General features: G+C 44.2%; 1 protein-coding gene across 1 annotated transcript in view; it reads left to right on the top strand.

Moving 5' to 3' along the window:
* The window catches only part of MICU2 (mitochondrial calcium uptake 2), a 442,330-nt gene that overhangs the window by 173,248 nt on the left and 248,692 nt on the right, over positions 1–20,390 (top strand). Inside the window, exons 3-5 of the mRNA XM_083169921.1 lie at positions 9,050–9,081; positions 10,622–10,697; positions 18,270–18,317. Coding sequence (XP_083026047.1) covers positions 9,050–9,081; positions 10,622–10,697; positions 18,270–18,317 — 156 coding nt within the window. The remainder of the gene's footprint in view (positions 1–9,049; positions 9,082–10,621; positions 10,698–18,269; positions 18,318–20,390) is intronic.

Below are 20,390 nucleotides of genomic sequence, written 5' to 3' on the forward strand. Positions count from 1 at the left end.
CTTTCAATTGTGAAACATCGTCACTGACTTATCTATAACATTCTTTAGCTGTACCTTTCTGCTTTTCCACAGATATCTTTATGCGTACGTTAATGAAGTACTTCTTTCTAGATGCTTGGGTATAAAGCACCTCAATTTGGGCATCCTAAATAAATGCCCATACACCATGGGCTATTTTGAGCTGAAAGCCGCTCAAACTTGGTCTTTTGAGCGGCTTTCAGCTCAAAGCTTGGCCAGTGTGTATGCCCCGGCGATGAGCGGTGATGCGTGCTCCTGCATCATCGCCGGGAAAGCCGTTCATCTGCTGGTATTACCAGCAGGTGAGCAGCTTTGTGAATGGCTTTGCACAGCGCTGAGCTATGCAAAGCCATTCACCCCCGCTGACCGGGCAGGGGGGGGGGGAGCGGCTCAGTGTGTATGCACTGAGCCGCTTTTCCCCAGCGATGACGGCTGTGATCGCTGTCCATACACCCTGGGCATAATCACCCAGTGTGTATGGACCTTTAGACAATTATGTTGGGGCTGCATGGGGCAGTAGCTTATCCGTGGTCCCATCTGAGACAGGTAATTGGCAGGGTTAAAGTGACTGCATGGATCAGTAGCCCTCGCCCCCTATTGGTTCTGACTTATGGGGACTACACTCACAGCGATGTCAGGCCATTTTCTGAGTGAATTTACTACATCGCTGTGTGTGAGGCATAGCGCTAGCAATGCGCGGCCTCGCACGTCACTGTCGTCCCGGTTATTAATCGCTCAGAACCAATATTCTCACCAAACACTGGCCCTGATAGATTGCTCAGCAGACAGCGCTGTGCAGAGCTATGTGCTCAGCACACATCTAGTGATCTAGCATCGCACAGAACGCTAATACAGCAGCATCTCCCCATGTAAAGGCCGCTTAAGAGTATTCTGGTTTCCCAGCATAGCTATAATGATCCTGGATATTGTCAGAATTGTATTACTGCACATGGATGCAAGCATTGGCATCCTGGCCTTCTAAATGTCTGCCCAGCTGTGAACCTGAGTGCACTGTGCCAGCATCTTGTATTCAGGCCATCCCTACACAGGTGGACTGTCTTACACAGCTGGGGATCTAGACTATGTGGTAAGATGCCCAGAAGGCCCCATCAAAATGCATTTATTCATCCCCAGCTATTACACAGCCGTTCTTGTTGTAATGGCATTTCGTGTACATATCTCTGTTGTTATGTATGTCAACTGAAAGCCTTCTGATCAGCAATGTTATTACTGCAATGGAATGCTGTAATCCCTCCCAGGTCAGCGCTGGAGGGGGCGGCTCTACGCAACTATGTTCTGTTGCACGATATCCAAATCTGGACTTTAGAAAGGCTCCTTGCCAATGAATGCTTGTCCTTTTACAGAAGATGCTAGGCAAGGTGGGTTTAATTATAGCAAAATTGTGTACGTTCACCTCCACTGATTTTATTTCAGATGGGAGTTAACCGTCATATGTAATTGCAGCGAAGGTTCATTGTGCCTCAAATGATCAATACACTACATAAGGCGGAATTTAGTCATTGAGTCCGTAGCTTCTAATATAAGAAGCGTAAAGTACACAAACCATGCAGCTCTGTACTCTGTATGCTTACACCGTTCCCCAGTCACCGACAGAGTCCACTGACAGAGCGAGTGATTGACCACATTTCATATAATGGAAAAAATGCATAAATGAAAGAGTAAATTACTCATTTACATTGTTCAGTACACCACAGGAAAAAATGCTTAAACCGTCCGATATGGCGTAATATCCAAAACCGGAATCCCACGAACTGTTTGTTTTTGCGTAACGAGTTACATAATGTGAACATTTATCTGTAGACTCTGGAACTAGTTTCTGTACAAAGAGTCTTGAGAATCTTTCTGTGAACCCAAAGTAACAGGGTTTTGCACTACAGCCTTGCCCCCATCCACTAGTCAGATTTAGCCTGTTTTCAGCAGATTCAGATGGATCTGACAGAGACCGAAAAACAAACAAATCTGAGCTCTCTCAGATCAGATGTGCGGCTGAGTCTCCGATCCATCTGATGAAAAATTCCTTGGTGCTGTACCAAATATCCATCTGATCTGAATCTGTCAGGGGTCTATAGGCCCCCATATATTAGGCCGATTTGTCCGAAGGACAAGTTAGACTCAATTATTCTGCGAGCCACCCGGCAGCTCTCTGTGAGGCTCACATACGATTTGGCACTTGATGTGCCCTTTTTACATGTGATAGTTGCAGCAGGCAGTGAGGAGCAGTGGTTGGGGCAAGTGCTGAGCAGCGGGCAGTGATCAGGGGGACGGACACGCCGGGCCGCAGCGGGTATTACAGTTTAAAAATAAATTTAAAAAGTGTCAAATAACAGGCCGCTCTCTGATTGGCAGAGAGAGAACTCTCAGCCAATCATTGGCCGGCTAGTTATTTTTTTTTATTCTAATACCCACTCCTGCCCGGCGTGCCCGTCCCACTGATCACCGCCCGCTCCACTGCTCCTGCCACTCAACACCCGCCACCCAGAGGTAGGACACACAAAAAGCACCCGCAATATGTCTCTGATGGGTCTGGTCCGACAGATTGAACCTGCTGCAGGTTCACTCTGTAGGGTCTGACCTGATGGGCACGGCATTGCGCATCGGGTTGGATGAGGTGTCAAGCACATCTGATTTGGGCTGATTTCTTAGCCCAAATCGGGTGTGAATGGGGACCTTATCATAGGTCTGACCAGATGTATCTTACGTGAATAGAGCAAAAAATTAGCCCAGGGACAGATCCGATATCTGGGAGGGAAATCTGAAGAGATTTGTAGCTTCAGATATGTCTGCGTATTGGATGGGCACCTAGAAGATTACATTGTAGTCTGACAAAAGACTACAACAGTCCTTTCATGATGGTGGCTGGCCTATTTCCCTCTATCTTCTGTGCCTGATAACCAGTTACTTCATTTCTCAGCACCTCAGGTTGAGTATGATAGTGCACTTAATCACTGAGGGGTGAATTTATGAAGCTTGGAGAAGTGTTATATATCCCCATAAAGAACGTTATGAGCAAGGTGATAATGGTTCAGCCAATCAGCTAGAATATGTAAATTGACAGGTAAGAGCTGATTGGCTGAACCATTATCACCTTGCTCATAACGTTCTTTATGGGGATAGATAACACTTCTCCAAGCTTCATAAATTCACCCCTGTGTATGTGGAAGCATGGTGACCTCCTCATGCCATCACCCGGAACAATCTCCTACACAGGGGTAATGGGGCCTACATGCGTAGTGATTTAGGGGCATTTTCTAAGCAATCTCACTAGATCGCGTAGAAAATGCCCCTACGTTATGTGTAGGGGCCATAGAGTTGGCAATCGTCAGATCGCCCAGCCCACATTGCTGACACATCGCTGTGCAGCTCTGTGTGCTGAGCGATCTGGTAGTCTAGCTCAGCAAATCTCCAGGTGTGTAGTCCCCTTTAGACTCCATTTCTTGTAGTTTGGTCACCATAGCTGTTTAATTTAGTTTTTTAAGTGGTGTTGTCACTATCCTCAATAATTGGGCATTTATATGAGGAAGTACAGTATCCACTGGAGAAATCCATAAATACCTTTGTCCGTGATAGCATTGCAGAGGTCTTTGATGACAGGGTTTCTCCCCACTTGCTAATTTAAACATCCGTGTTTATGCCAGACATGGGTGTCTTCTCTGTCTCGGTGTTCATTTATATCTGAGTTCAGAGAGGTGTAACCATGGCATGAGACCACATGTCCATGTATACACATAGAGCCTGGTGGCATCCAGATTATCGGTTTCTAGCCTCACAATCCGTCCTAAAGTCCATCACACCAAACTTGTTGCAGAAGACTGGAATCATTGCAATGTATACAGGGACATTGGTATCTGCTTTTTATGGTGACCTTGCTGGAAGATCCTTTATCTCCCCTACAGAAGAATCCAGGGGATTAATCCAACTGGCCGGGGGCTTGGTGGTGCATTCACCATCATGGCCTGTACACTCCTGCTGCACAGTGCTGTGAATTATGGCAGTGGAGAGCTGATGACGACATAATTTGTACTGAATCACATCAGGCCCCAACCAACTAATGTAGTGGGTGGGACTAAAATTCCAGACATACCGGACAAGCAGACGGGTATTCTATAGCCCTCCTTTCCTTCAGTGTATTTATTATTTATTTCTTACCACTTATTTATGTAGCACGCACATTCCTTGTATATATGCCTTCCTGTTTTTCTTTGTCTACATCTGTAATATGTAAAACAAAAACAATATCCATATTTTATCAAGCACTTTTGAATGCAGTTTGCACACCGTCGTCGTCGTCGTCCTCCTCCTCCTCTTCCTCCTCTTCCTCCTCTTCCTCCTCTTCCTCCTCTTCCTACTCCTCCTCCTCCTCTTCCTCCTCCTCCTCTTCATCCTCTTCTCCTGAATCACCATTTATAATGTAGTGAGGTTGGTCGTTCTCCTGTCTGGGATATCCTGCCCTCCAAAAAGACACAGGGTTTTTCACTTATTTTTGAGCCAACGTGCCGACAAGCAGTATTTCCTGTCCTACCATCCACTAGGACGTGGAGGGAGAATATAATAGTGTGCCGAGCGTAGCGAGCCACCAAGCCCGAAGCATGGCAAACAGACGCAGTGCACTTCTTCTGTGCCCACGTCGACTGTGTCAACATTTGGGGCAAAAACCCATGTTGACCTTTTGACTGTCGACCTTCCCAATGCTTGTGTCGACCTAATGACCCTGTCGACCTAAAGCCATGTTGACCTTTTTCTTGTGTCTACCTTCAATAGTCAACCTAATGCTTGTCGACCTTGTTTGGTCCACCTAATGACCCATACCTGAGAATAACAGGTAGGAGCTGATTGGTTTGTCCTTTATTATACTTTTCCATTTTTAACACACACACTGTCCATCCAATCTGTCACCTGTTAAAGCCATGACTGCATTCTCTTTCCCTGCTATCTGTAGGTGTTTCGGGAGCCGTTGTCATTGAACATGTTAATAGACCACAGTAAAGTAAACTTAAACCACATTATTATTCTGTAGAGCGCATGAAATTCCATACCCCACATAAAGCTCTGTGCATTGACTTGCCATAAATCGCATTCACTTTACATCATCTCTCCTGTTTCACAACATGAGTGTTCTTGCGGATGCCCTGTCTACACATACTTGTCTTCTGTTAAATCCGAAAAATAAACTCTCTGCTCCGGGTGTCGGACCCCAGGAGAATAAGTGGCAGAGGGTCTCTGTATTGTGTAACAAGTCTGCATTTTCACTTTGTCGACTACAGTATATTTGTAACGACAAACAAAAAAAAACAGAAATTCTGAGATTAGAACCTCGCTAACTGACTTTGTGAGATGGGCGGCTTTCCTGGCGATGATGCGGGAGCGCGCATCACCGCTCATCGCTGGCCTATACACACTGGGCGGCTTTGAGCTGAAAGCCACTCAAAGTCTCCTCGTGTGTATGGGTCTTTAGATTTGGGTTGGGGTGTGTTCAAAGTGAAATCTAAATTACAGTGCAAGAATAAAGCAGCCAGTATTTACTCTGCACAGAAATAAATTAACACCCAAATGTAACTCTCTCTACACATGTTACATCTGAGTCAGATGTACGGATTAAGGCAGGGGCAATAGGGGCTGTCGCCCCGGGGCCACCACACACTAACGGCACAGCTGCCAAATGATGCCGGGCAGCATCTGAGCGAGTGCTCAGACGCTGCCCAGGAGTTCCCGATCCCCGGCCTGCAGTCTGAAGCGGGTATACGCAGTCCGACCTCTGACAGTCACGCTGCGCAGGCCGCACCGCCCATATCCGCTCAAGAGTGATCCCGCCTCATCCCTCATTACCAGTCCTGACTCCGGTTGCAGCTGCGGCCGCCTCCATGTGGCTCTGCTGCTGCTGTTGCCACCACCACCCGCCCGCTTTTGTCTGCCCTGCTCCCGCTGATGTCTGCCCTGGGGGGGGGGCATCATTGGCGTGGTCTCTGGGGGGCCCCCACAAATTTGTCCAGGGCCCCCACAGACCTTAATCCGGCCCTGCATCTGACCCACCTGCAGTGCACATGGTTTTGTCCATTAAAGGAGGAGTTTGCTTTTGCAAACCTTTATGTCATTTTGGTCTTTCTCCTCCACCAAATTTTCATTTCACTTTAAAGCATAACTTCAGGTTAATGGGAGACTCCATACAGTTTGACAGATTGGCGGATTTTAGCCATTTAGAAGTAAATATCAGTTATGTCTTTTGTACAGCTAGGCAATTCATTTTCATTTATGGTATTTTATTCCACTGCAGGGCTGGCTGTATTTTACATAACTAGAATCCTTGTTAAATTGCTTTTTTTTTTTTTTTTTTAAATTTGTTTCCAGTCAGATTATTTTTCCTGTACATGCAGTGTCATGAGGTGAATTGCACAGGGGTCAGACGCCAAGTGAGCAGTCTGATGCTTCATGTGATTGCCAGGGTCTGTTTTTTACTTATGTAAATACCAGCTGTCTCCCTCCTGGCACTGGGCATCCTCCCACCTCACTGCCAGTCTGTGCACCTATTAACAATTTACGGTTATGTATTTTCTTTTTAATGTTTGATCTAGTTAATGGCCTATTATATCATACTGCTAAATACAACATCAGCAGTTCTTAAAGTGGTCCAGTTGTCTGCACACACGGAGGGTAGCCATTTTGTATCCTGAACCAGTGGCGTCCAGAGAAGGGGGTACTAATTACCCGGGCTCAGGTTTGACGGAGGAGACCAGTGGGGGCCCACTGTTACCTAGAAGCAGCAGATTTCCTAAACCCAGAGCCTGCTGCTGTATACTGGGCTTCAGTGTGCCAAGGATGGCGCAATAAGTGCTATTATTTCTGTATTTCTCTACCGTCCAATGGGATACTGGGTTCACTACTATGGGGATTGAGACCTCCGCAGGACAGACAGGCACATAAAAGACTTTCAGTGTGGGTGCACTGGCTCCTCCCCTCAATCGCCCTCCACTAGTCAGTTTTAAAAAATGTGCCTCAGGGAGAGGCAGTGCTTCTGGATGCTCCAGAGTTTTTCGACAGTTTTATTTAAGTTTATTATTTTGGGTAGGCTCTCTACTGCCCTGCCCTGTACCAGAGCTCAGCTAAAGACCTATTTGCCTAATCTCTCATGTTGTCTGGGAAACTCCTAACTCCTAAATGAAGTAGGAAGGGAACTGATCACTTGAATAGCTGCGATCCCACCCCATGCAGTACAGTGCGGAAGATGGTGGCAGCATTGTACACCCTTGCCACACCCCCATGTTCATAATTTGGATGATTTTTTTTTTTTTTACCTAAAAACTTTATTAAGATATAATGACATTACAAAGACATCGGTCACAAGTTGCCACTAGCTCATTGCGAATTGACGGCCACTCTCCTGTAACAGTGTTGACGCGCCTTTGTTTTAAAGAAGCATACCTATTGCATTGATGCGTCCTATATAAAAGGCGAGAATAAAGTCGCTTAATTGCGCTGTGCAATGTGTGTCCCTGTGTCCCGCTTGCTGCGGCTTAGTCCCTACGTCCGTTGTGAGTTGGGTTAAAGTAAAAGCAATTTTTTATGTAGTTTACGTGCTACTTGCTGAAGTGTGGAGCTTAAGAAAATCTGGCTCTGCTTTTTTTTAGAAGTCTTAAAGATCAAAAAACACTTATTTTTCTTTGGATCTCTAAACCTTTGATGGAATTTTGGCTTACAACATATAGTACATTTTTCTTCAGCATGCCTCCACCTATCTGGAATATTCAGTGCTCTGTTTATAAGGCTTATAGACAGCACAAACCAGTCACCAGCTACAAGCACTTGATGTTACAGGCAAAGGGCTACTCTTAAACTCCGGCGTAAAAAAAAAAAAGTTGCTACAATAATACGATGTTTAGATAGCGTCAGAGGAGACGTGAGCCTGCGGCTAAGTGAATAAATTAGTTGATAACCATAACTAACAAAACATCACTGAGCGCAGCTGATACAGCTCCGATTTGCCACAGGCAAAAAGTGGTTTCATGTCAGATCTAATTGTGAGAGTAGAAATGTTTTTTTCCATGATCTATCATGCTTCAACACAAATACGTGGAACAAGCCTGACATCAGAGTTTGGAAATGCAATCGGACGAATTAAGCTAGTGCACACTTGCACTTCATAGTACCCGTCACTTTTATACAGTTAAAAGGCTTAACGCTGACAGGGAAATTCAAAGGAACGTGGTCACTGAGAAAACAATCTGGAGATGATGTTATACGTGTGATGGTAAGCAAAAATGTAATGTTCTCAAGGATGAAAGAAAATTGCTCTCCCCTGTCGTGGTTTCTTCCTCTCCATTACTTGACGAGGGGTGAAATGTCCAGAATCTTTCGAAGAATAAAGAAACATAATGTTTTCCATTTTATCATTCGTTTGTATTGCTTCAAATTTTTTCTGAATGATGTGGTGGCAAATGGGACAAATGGAGGATTTTAGGTAAGGTGCAACAGATGTCGGGTGTCTAAAATGTTAGACGTGTTTGGCCATTAAACATTTACAGTCCGACACCTGACCTGCTCGGTTCCCTTTGTTATAACGCAAAACCTAAGATTAGAGAGGCAGAAATGCATTTGGTACATAATTCTTTGTCAATCAAGGTGGTTAGGCTGTGGGGGGTTAGGTATAAGCGAGGCGGTTAAGCACTAGCGGCAAGACTTGGGGTTAGGCTATAGGGATTGATTAGTGTTAGGCTGCCAGTCGGGATTGTTAGGGTTGGAAGGGGGGGGGGGGGGTGTAAGCATACTTAGCTGACCCCTGTTGGGAATTACCTCCATCCGGATGCCAGCATTTGTGTTTTATCTGACTCCATCACCACCGATGGTCATCCTCTGTATATAATGTGTGTGTATATATGTTGGTTCTGCAATGTTCAGGCAATGTTCCTCTGACTATATCTTTATCCCCGTATTGCGCATTGTGGCTACTGTTTAATCGTACAATAAATTGCCTTTTGTTTGGTATAAAAGTTTTCTAATAACTATATTTTCTTCCTTTTAGGTAAAACCAGGTCTCGAACATTGACCAAAAAGGTAAAAATATTTTATAATCGAAGGCACTTAATGAGGAGCAACGGACCACTAATTTGATTACTGTACGTTGAGCTGAGCTGCCCTGCTATCACATTAGTATTTACACCAGGTGCCACCCAATCTTACCCATCTAACCAAGGACCACGCTGTATGTTCCATCCACACTAGGGATGTGCAGGTCCGGCTTTACCCGGAACTCAAAACAGGATCTTATTGGCTATCGGCGGTCACATGTTTTGACTCAAAAACATGTGACAGCCAGATAGCCAATAAGATTTTGTTTTGAGATCCAGTTAAATCTGAAAGGAAGGCCATACTTTCCTGACTGGTTTCTTCTGGAAGTTATATAATAGTCTAATTGTCCATTAGCCTCACATTCTTTATGTTCTGTGGCAAAATAATTTAAATTTTATTGATTTTCAGTCACGATGATTATTCCTTCCTCTGTGAAAGTCCATTGACAAGGTCATACCAAAGACTTATTGTGGTTGATGATCGAACATTGTAGCAGATTGTATCCACATAGTAGTTGGCTTTTGAAATCAGAGATATGATGCCACCAGTGTCATTTTGATGTTGAACGTGGCACTTTGGGAGAACGTAGATGTGCTATTTCTTTGTAAAATTTTTTTAGTTTTTATAATTGTCTAAAGTAAATGATAAGAAACAAATGTATAATATTACTCATGCACAAGACGTTCCCTGCTATAATGGTGTTTGCTGAGTTGACCTTTCACACGAAACCAATGATTTGTGTCTCTCACAATCTCCACATTTTCTTAGTCTTTTTATTTACCTATTATAATCCTGTAACAATTCTGTACAACAGTTAAGTTGCTTGAGTCTGTTTGGTACCACTGGGGGAATCATCTGGTATAGGTCAGGGTATGGTCTAATTTGGGGGAGATGACCAAATTGTAGGCAAAAGGGAGGCCATCACACACCAGTTTGGTGTGTAAAGTGGGATGGCCTAAGGCACTATGGTGGCACAGTGGTTGGCACTACTGCTTCACAGAGCAGCGATCATGAATTTTGGTTACAACATATGTGTATGGTGTTTGTATGTTTGCTTGGGTTCCATTCAAATAAGGGATCAGAGGCATGGCTCTGTGCAGTACGATGGCACAACGTCTAGCCATGCCTCCTCTGTATGGAGTTTGCATGTTTTCTCTCCTTGCTTGCTCTGTTTCCTTCTATAGTATATAAGTATCTTATTTATTTGCATAAAAGAAAATATATGGCACATAGTTTCCCCTGTTCTTGGCACATTTCCGAAGCACCTTTATGAGTGTTTCTTAAGTACATCTGTGAACTCTAATTGCTATTGAAGAGAGGTCCCTGCTGACAGGTTATAATTTACTGCAGATATTTGTACAATTCGTGTTACTCATAATCCATATTATTTTAGAATCACACGTGTTCACAGTGTAAATAGTTTTGCGATTGGAAGAGGTGCTTCTTAATAATACAGCTGTGTGCTATGTGCAAATGTGACTTCTCACCAATGCAGCTTCTGATTTCTGTCACTTTATTTCCAAAGGAGTTTGACGCCATGCTTGCCCAGGCAGCGAAGGTAAAACCGGGGCCAACGTTATTCCGAGACTTGGGTGATAAAGGTGAGCAAGGTCTAATGCTTATTTTAATGAAAAGTATCACACTAGACATCGACGTTAATGTCATATGAATTATATATGTCAATATATGGAATACTCAGGGCTGCTGAGGGGTGGGTGCTAATTACCCGGACTTGCTGGAGGGGCCCTTGTCTAACCCCTTCCCTCCATCACTCCCAGGCAGCAGCACACACTTACAGCATGTGCTGTGCTGACAGCAGGCTCAGCATGAGCGTCTCACTGTCAGGACAGCACATGCTGTAGGTGTGTGCTGCTGCTGAGGGGGGCGACAATAACACTCCCCCCTCGACTCGAGTGTTTGGTTCAACCCCCCCCCCCCAAATGGTTTGGGGGTGTGGCCTAATTGCGGGAGATGACCACGCCTCCCACGATTAGGCCACGCCCTGAAATTTTACAGGGACTTGTCATACCTCTCGGAATAATACACTCCATACTGCAACTTATATGGAGAGCAGAAGGCACCATGCGGAGACACAAGGGCACAGGGACTTCTATTACAAATGCACTATGGTTGCAGTCTCTGAACCACCTCTCCTCTGTGCGCCAGGTCCTAGGTGACTCTGCTTGCGTCAAGCATTTTCTTTGCGTAATTTTCACCCCAAAGGCCTTTGTTCAAGCAAATGCAAGATTCCACTTTAATGAGACTTCTCGGATTACTTTTTTATGTGACACTTGAATATCTGTGTGCGACTGAGTCTGAATCTGTACAGAGTGCAATGATGCAGCCAAGTTCTATTATGCTTGCCTACAGAATCAGGTACACACCAGTATACTCGCCCTTACCAGATATAGGAGCGAATAGGATGCACAAGCAACTTCTGTGGATTATGATATGCAGCATGCCTATATTCTCTGTGTGACTGCGGCTGTATCTGCATGTGGAATACTATGCTAGTGTTGGTGGCTGTTTTCCAGGAAAACATCTTTCTTTAGGTGTGTTTAAAGCATATATAACGGGCGGCACTCCTCGGTCTTCAAGATAATTGTATTAAAGTGCAGTCCATCTAACAACACCCTTAAAGCGTCAATGTAATGTTTCAGGGCATACGCCTTTTCTTCAGGACAAAATGGCTTTACTGGTGATGAATAATGTGCTAGTGCTCGATTTTGTTATTTGCGTTTGTACTTTTTTCATCACCAGCACGTATGTAACGCCATCTTGTCCTAAAGAAAAGGCATATGCGCTGAAACTTTACATCAATGCTTTAATGGTGGTGATCTATGGACTTTAATACAATTATCTTGAAGACTGAGGAGTGCTGCCTATATATATTAATGTGATGGCCCAGGAACCCTCCACGAGGTACCCCAATATATATATAGCAAAGAGATGGCACTCAAGGACTTAAGGTGCCCATACACGTTACAATTATTGTATACAATATTGTATACGATATCGCATCTCATTGCATATCGGTTTTGCAATGAGATCTAGTACAAAAAGTATGTGCAGCGCATACTTTTTGTACTAGATCTCATCTTATCGCAAAACCGAGATTCGATGAGATGCGATATTGTATACAATAATTGTAAAGTGTATGTGCACCTTTAGATCAGTGAAACAATTGGATGATGTAATCTGCGCACAGACTGGGTAATGGTTGGCATTACTGCCTCACAGCACTGAGGTCATGTACATTGTCTTTTTTAAGCCTGAAATAGTCACTTAAACTGAACAATAACCAGTTGAAGTATAAATGCAGATGCCCATGTAACAGAATAGTCTTTCATTTTTCTAAAGGGTTATCTCTGTTCCCACTTTATGTATGCGTCTGTGCATATTTAAATTTCACACTTAGAAAGGTCACAAATTAGTCAGCATTCTATAGATAAATGTGGAGTCAGTTTACAGAAGTCTAATCCTGTAATTATAAAATACAGCAATTTATTTCCTATTGTAAAAATTCTTTCTTGCTAGGAAAAAAACCCTTTACTGTCTAAGGTTGTAGTGTAAGTGTATGCTCACTCCCTCCCCTTACAGTCTGCTCTTTAATGTAAGAACAGTTCCTTTACACAATCATCATCATCAAGCAAGCAATTATGTGCATTCTAGAGAGCACACCAGCAAGATGCCCTCAATATACACACACACACACACACACACCAGGCTTGCCTACCCTTCCGGAATTGCCGGGAGGCTCACGAAAATCGAGTCCCCCTCCCCCCCGGGAAGGTCGGCAATCCTCCTGCTTTTGCCTGGCAGCCCCCGCACCCCCCTTTCTTACCGTACGAATTACCGTTTTTTTCACGGGTCCGCGGCAAGGAGCGGGACTAAAATTATGCAAATCCCGTTATTTTAGCCCCGTTCCCTACTTGCGGACCCGCGAATCGCGGCATTTGCCTGGATTGGGGGTGGGCTTTCAGTCATCAGCCCCGTTCCCGCCCCCTGACCTGAAGATCCGGCTGTCCTCTCCGGGCTTCTCGCGGAGAGGCTTCTCGAAAAGTCGGCAAGTATGACACACACCTGTATCAGCTGAAGTACCCCGTGTTGCCTGGATAAAACATTTCCAGTTACAGTACATAATCAATGAGTTGAATGGAACTGTCAAAGTATAAAAAATTAATTAGCAGCTGAGCAGCTCTTCCAACACACCCATGAGCAGTAGCATCTGAGTGCTGCGCTATCTCCCAGCAGGGGAGGGGTCCCGGCCGGAGTGGTAACTTTTGTACAGATTCAGAGACTCAGTCGCACAAAATATACAAGTGTCATACATGACATACACAAATTAATCTGAGCAATCTCCTTGCGCTACCTCATTGTGTTGTAAGTGTAATCCATTGTCATATAAAAAGTAAGCATAGAAGATGCCCAAACTCTGCGATGTTCTTACGGGACCTGGCATGCCAAGCGGTGGCTGCTTGGTAAGACTGCACCATTATATACAAGAATACATCTGGCTCGGGTGTGTTTTATGAATGTTAGAATAATTGGAAAGGTAATGCGTGAAGTAAGAGATTTTCTGTCCAATCGGCACCTGTGTTACAAATGAACACTGCCCTGTTTGCTTTTCCATCTTTCGTACTGTCATGACAGGGAGAAGAATGTGCAGGTCAACGCCAGATCAGTGGCATTGCACCCCTATGGTTTTTCTATTTTTTAGTACGAGGTGACCTATTGAATAAAACAATGTGTTTTGGACTTCGCTTTATAAATCGGGTACTTTAGTTAATCTGCCCGACTAATCTGTGTTTGTTTCACCATTCTGTGGAAGGTTCTCGTTAGTGATTATAATGCAGTGTTATAACTCCGATGGGTTAATGGAAAGCGTAAAGTCTTCATGTAATTGTTTATGAATACTCATTTCACGAGCAAGTGTCAGGTGCCTCTCAGTGCCCGCGACAAGTATAGGACTATAATCCACAAGCAGCAGCGTATATTACTGTGCAACCGCTATACAAACACACTGTCTTGCTGAAGATTGTGTAGTGCTGACATATCTTTTCACTGCCACTCCTGTCAAAGAGTGCACTGCGGTTAGCCTTACTACTTAAAATACACAAATCCCAGCACTTGGCTTTCCTCTTTCTGCATTACAAGCGTATCCTCTAAAATGGAATAGTGCTATGCTTTTCACAACTTTGTTATGGAGTCTGGAACTCAGTTCATAGTTACAATACATAAAAATGGCTCCAGTCTGGCATGTAGAAACAGAATATGCAGCCTATTGTCTAGCTTAGGTACGAAATGTCAACAGCCATACGGTCGATATTAATCACTTCAGGTTAATCATTATTTTGACCATGACCATGTAGATAGTGATGACATGTCAACACATGTGAATCCCAACATTGTGGCCTAATGGCCCATGGGTCCCTTATCGGCTTCTGGCGGCTCCCAGGTACTGGTGTTCACTCCCGGGTCACCTGATTAGTATTTTTCCAATATCCCTAGCAACTGTCCCCGGTACTTGTGGAGTATCACGGCTCCCATTGCATGCCATATATAGTGGCATGCGATGCATTTTTTACCAATTTTTGCCGTTTTTTTGTCAAAATTGTATGCGATCGCATCGCATGCGATTTGATCGCATACGATTTTGCACTGAAAAGCATCCAAATGCATTGGAATTAGTATTAAACATGTTCAATGGCCCCCAAATGGCATTTTTGAGTCTGTACCACCCCCACTATCAACGTGAACCCGAAGCGTGGCGAGCGCAGCGAGCCCGCGAGGGGCGGCGGTACGCGTCCTACGACCTTTTCATACCCCCACTATCCACGTCTGCGTGCAGTCGAGAATAGAAAGTGTGGCGAGCGCAGCGAGCCACCGAGCCCGAAGCGTGGCGAGCGGACGCAGACACCTGTGAAGCCCGTGAGGGGACGCGGATACCTGTGAAGGTATCCGCGTCCCCTCGCAGGGCTCGCTGCGCTCGCCACGCTTCGGGCTCGGTGGCTCGCTGCGCTCACCACACTTTCTATTCTCGACTGCACGCCGACGTGGATAGTGGGGGTATGAAAAGGTCGTAGGACGCGTACCGCCGCTCCTCGCGGGCTCGCTGCGCTCGCCACACTTCGGGTTCGCGTTGATAGTGGGGGTGGTACAGACTCAAAAATGCCATTTGGGGGCCATTGAACATGTTTAATACTAATTCCAATGCATTTGGATGCTTTTCAGTGAAAAATCGTAGGCGATCAAATCGCATGCAATGCGATTTTTTCGCATACGATGCCCATCGTGGGAACCGTGATAATCCACAAGTACCCCGTCCCCCACCCCCCCAAGCAGCCTAACCCTCCCACCACACAGCCTTTTCAGTTTGGCATTGTTTACATTCAGGGGTTTATTGGTCATAGATCTTACAGAGAAGATTCCCTGGAAGCCACACCTATGTGGCCATCTGTTCAGAGTTGTGGTCCTGTCCCCCACACAGGCAACCTTTGCACTGTCACAAAGCAGAGTGCCCAACACTGCAAATACTCATTTAAGTCTGGCGCCAATCTATATCCATTGTGACATCCGTTAAAGGGACAGGAGTGGAGGCTGTCTGGGGGTGTAACAAGGTGGTATGTGACATGTGGATATTGTCACAGCAGTTTACAGTTCTGGGGGCCACCAGACTGCCAAGTGTATTAAAACCAACGGCTTCCACCCAGGTGTAGTGTGGAATAATCCCGCCTATTTTTGTGTTGGTCCCCTCTACATTTAATTTGGTGCTGCTCACATGGGGCCACTTCAAGAAACATTTCCGGGGCCACTATTAGTTTCTACCCAGTTGACATGTTGCTTGTAACATTGTTAAAATGTCAACATGGTTATTGAATAATCCCATCTTTTCTTGCATCCATAAAGCTTCCCATACATTGCTTTCTGCTATATTTACCCTTTCAACTTATACCCCAGAAGGCTGCTTCCTCCATGTCCTTCTGAAATTTTCGTGTAGGGATGGCCATCGGTGCCTTTGCTATTTGCTTTGCCAAAAGTGCCACTGTCCATCGATAGCGTAAAACTATTCACTGGGTGACCATTGATTGTTTTATATATCGATGGTCCTCTTTTATGTTTGAGTGATTGGCCTGTGGGCCAATCAAAACATATGGGCGGGCCTTCACGAGTGTTTGGGCAAAGCTATGCGCCGTATCCCGGCATTTTGAAAAAAAAAGAAAAAAATCGGTTTTGCTGTGCCATCGATGTAGGGAAACATCTGGTTCTCTCCCATCAATGACAAAAGCATTCGACATTGGCCAAAAAACATCAATGATTTAGAATCATCGATGGTCGATGACCATCCCTAATTTCGTGGTCACTTTTGCATGTGAAGTTCAGTTCCTATTACTACTATCAGCGTAATTAAAATGCACATTTTTTCAGTCCACGGGTCCTGACGAGTTTCCTTTATCTATTAATTTAGCTCAATGTAAACGGAAGTAAATTATGTTTACTTTTCTTTAAGCAGTGTTTAAACATGTCACATTGCAATGTCTCCTGTACTGCAGAAGCTTCAATAGAGTGATTAATCCAGTTAGTGCCTGTGAGGCTTTACAGTGTGTTTTCAAGGTATTCCAACTCAACAATGAATTAAAAGGCCCTTACCCACCCATTCGCATTACACACTGAAGTCATTTCATTCAGCAATTACTAGTTTGTGCCGAATTCTGTCAGCAGAACAACACCTGTATATTCTGCTTGCACGTTTATGCCTCCGTCCGTTGAATTTTCTTTTGAAGGACTAAAAAAAAAGAAAATATTCACCTTGCATAAAAGGACGTTCTCATATAAAGAGAAAGAGAACAGCCTCTCTGGCACTGGTCCTAGCTGCGTTATCATTGCAATCTAGTAACCCTGGCAGACTTTCCATCGCCCCATGAGGCCGCAACGTCGGCTACTCTCCGCTCGGCCTGCAGAAGGACTGAAATACTTTCATCCTTCTCTGTAATATTAGTGGAGTACTAAATATGGCAGAGTGCTTTCATTTAGATTCCCCTTTGTAAACCGTGAATATTGTAAGTGAATTGTAAAAAAAAAAAAAAGCAACAAATGATGTTAAGTGTGGCGCACCCTTCCTAAAAAGATGTTCACAAAAACAAACAGTAATTTAAACAGAGCTCATTTCATATGTTAAAAACAGTAAAACAGAAGAAATTATGCAATACTACCACGGAACATCTCCAAGTCCTGGGTACAAACAATAAATAAGATGGGTATCTCACCATTTATTAGTACTGTGGCGCGCTAAAATTATGGATTAAAGTCTGCGGCAGCACCGCAGTTGGCTTGTTCTTGTCCGCTCCCAGGGTTAAGAAAGTGCAAGTGTCCAAGTGCGAAGGTGCCTTATATAGAAAAGTGCAGCGGTGTGGCTGTAAGCAGCTTGCTTATAGCCACACCACTGCACTTTCCTATATAAGGCATTTATTAGGACGTGCTTGGACTAATAAATGGTGAGATACCCATCTTGTTTATTGTTTGTACCCAGGACTTGAAGAGACGTTCCATAGAAGTATTGCTTCATTTCTTCTGTTTTACGGTTTTTAATGTATGAAATAAACTCTGTTTAAATGACACTGTTTTTACACATCTTTTTAGGAAGGGTGTGCCGCACTTAACACAATTTGTTGCTACTGTTCATATTTGGGGAGGTGGCGTACCTAACCTCCCTTTATAATGTATATGTTATAGTGGGCAGCAACTTCCTAAACTCATTGCGCTCCAAATTCTACAATCCTTCTTGTTTGCTTTTTAAAAAAAAAACAGTAAAAAAGAAAACTCAAGTTTTCGTACAGACATTTTATTGGAACACAAATTAATGTTGCTCCTATTTAATTGAGTTAAGAGCATAAAACAAATTCTGGCATTTCGCAAAAAGAGAAAAATGAAAAGTTCACATCCAGTACACCACAAACATACGAGCTTGTTTTGCACGGTTCGAGTCTTAGCGATGACACGGTGAGAAATGGGAAAGTCATCTGCCCGGCAATTATTTGTGTAAATGTGACACGGTAAAAGGTAAACTGCAATGTCACTAATCAAACATGGGACCAAGAGCCTGCAATGTGCATGTAATGTGACTCTGGTTATTGAGATACAGTTGTCTAACCCTGTACTCTTCTCTCCCGCAGGACTCCTTTCCTACACCGAATACTTGTTTCTGCTGACAATTCTGACAAGTACGTACTCCCCTCATGTATCTACAATATGGTTATTTTACACATCTACCGTATATTATTATTATCATTGTTTATTTATATGACGCCACAAGGGTTCCGCAGCGCCTGACAATACATAGATGAGCAAAGAACAATACAAGATAGATTGTGATTTACAGTACAAATGCAAATTAGGACAAGTACATGGTAAATAAAAGGCAGCGGACACTGACGCAATTATAACAGTGGCAGAGATATATTCGAAGTAAAGCACATGAGGAGAGAGGGCCCTGCTCGTTAGGGCTTACATTCTAAAGGTACGGGGTAGACAAACTGGGGTGACACAGCTGGGATAGAAGCAAACATAAACATAGGGTTAGGACAAGAGATGGTTGGATTTAATGAAGAAGTGGGTCTTGAGTGTCCATTTAAAGTTTTGTATGGCAAGTCTAATAAATGTCTGTCACTGCGATGTGCGGCCGGAACGACAATGGCTTCTGCACATGCGCGGTCAGTATGACCGCCATGCAGAGGAACTAATCCTGCTGGGGGGGGAACCTTGACAGAACTACGTCCAGATTAGTGTATCCAATAGGCTACAACTGGCTACTGCAATCAGAAGATCGGTAGCTGTCGGGGCCAACATCAGAAAAAAGGTTGACATGGGTTTTTAAGGTTTCTTTCCCAAAACAGGGGATATTAAATACCCTACCATCCACTATGTGGGGGAGAATAGAATAGTCCGCTGAGCGCAGTGTGGCACCATGCCGCAGTATGGCGAGCGCAGCGAGTCATGTGAGGTCGCGCTGTACGTTGAAATTTGGTACAAAAAAATATGAAAAACCCATGTCGACCTTTTGACCATCGACCTTCCCATTGTTTACCTAATGCTGGCGTTGACCTTTCGACCCTGTTGACCTTAGCCACGTCAAGCAATTTCATGTGTCAACCTAAGCCCCGTCTACCTTTTAGTTGTCCACCTAATGTATGTGGACTTTGATAGTGTTGACCCTATGACCCCCATACCCCGCAGCAGCAATAGCACTCTGCAGTCTGAGCACTGAAGATGAGCGATTGTTCCAGTGTGAGGAACACAATATATGAATGACCTGTCACATCGTCACATCATTACATTTTTACTGGGCAATTTGCATAGCAGTTAAAGCTGTGACCTTTTACAGTCTCGTGCTGCTCTTTAGTTTCTTCTTCATTGGTGTTCACATAGAATTGAATTGACAAGAAACACTGTGTTGCTTATTTAGTATCACTGCTCAAGAGCAATTGAAATGGTATTATTTGTTCTTCTTCTGCTGTCTTCATACCGCACAGGTTGATCAGTATTAATCCTTGGAAAGAGATAGTCAGTGGCGCTGTGTAGACGCATGTTCTTTGCAGATTCCATGCAGTCTGGCTGTACATGGAATCTGCTGGAAATATCTCTGCAAAAATGGCCGCTGGCTGAGAGGGGACAGATGCTAGAGATCCTACTGGACCTCTAGCATCTTTGAGGGAAGCGCATCGTATATAGTATTACCTGATAGTGCTGGGAATGCTAGTGCACCTGCAACCACGTTCTCTGCCCCTTGGTTAACAACGTGAAACCCCTGGCAATGAGTGTAAAACCCTGAGTAAGACACCTCTGTCAATGAGCATGAAAGCTCTGATAACAAGCATGTATGTAAATATTATAACGAATATATTGGGGATCCGAAACTTTTTTTTGGGGGGGGGGGGGGGGGGGGGCAGTAAGGTGCAAACTTTCACGTTACACCACAGAATAAGCCAGTCTACTTCTATTAGTTCTCCAGCACAATCTTTGAAGTGACTGAAGCGAATTGTTAGAATTGGGCAAGGCCTGATATATCTCCCCACTGTGTTTTTGCTGTGCTCTGGATTCCCCACTGACCCTGCTTCCGGTTAATAGAGCTACAGTGTCTAGATAGACATGCAATAGGCCAACAGCGCCAGCAGGTTGACGTGAAAAAGGTGGACACATGAAAAGGTTGACAAGTTTTTGTTTTTTTATATTTTACCATCCACTTGGACTACATAGAAAATTGTCCCCGAAGCATGGTGAGAGGGAAGCAACCTATG

Source organism: Crinia signifera, chromosome 2, assembly GCF_055691185.1.
Source record: "Crinia signifera chromosome 2, ASM5569118v1, whole genome shotgun sequence".
In the NCBI taxonomy this organism is placed as follows: Eukaryota; Metazoa; Chordata; class Amphibia; order Anura; family Myobatrachidae; genus Crinia; species Crinia signifera.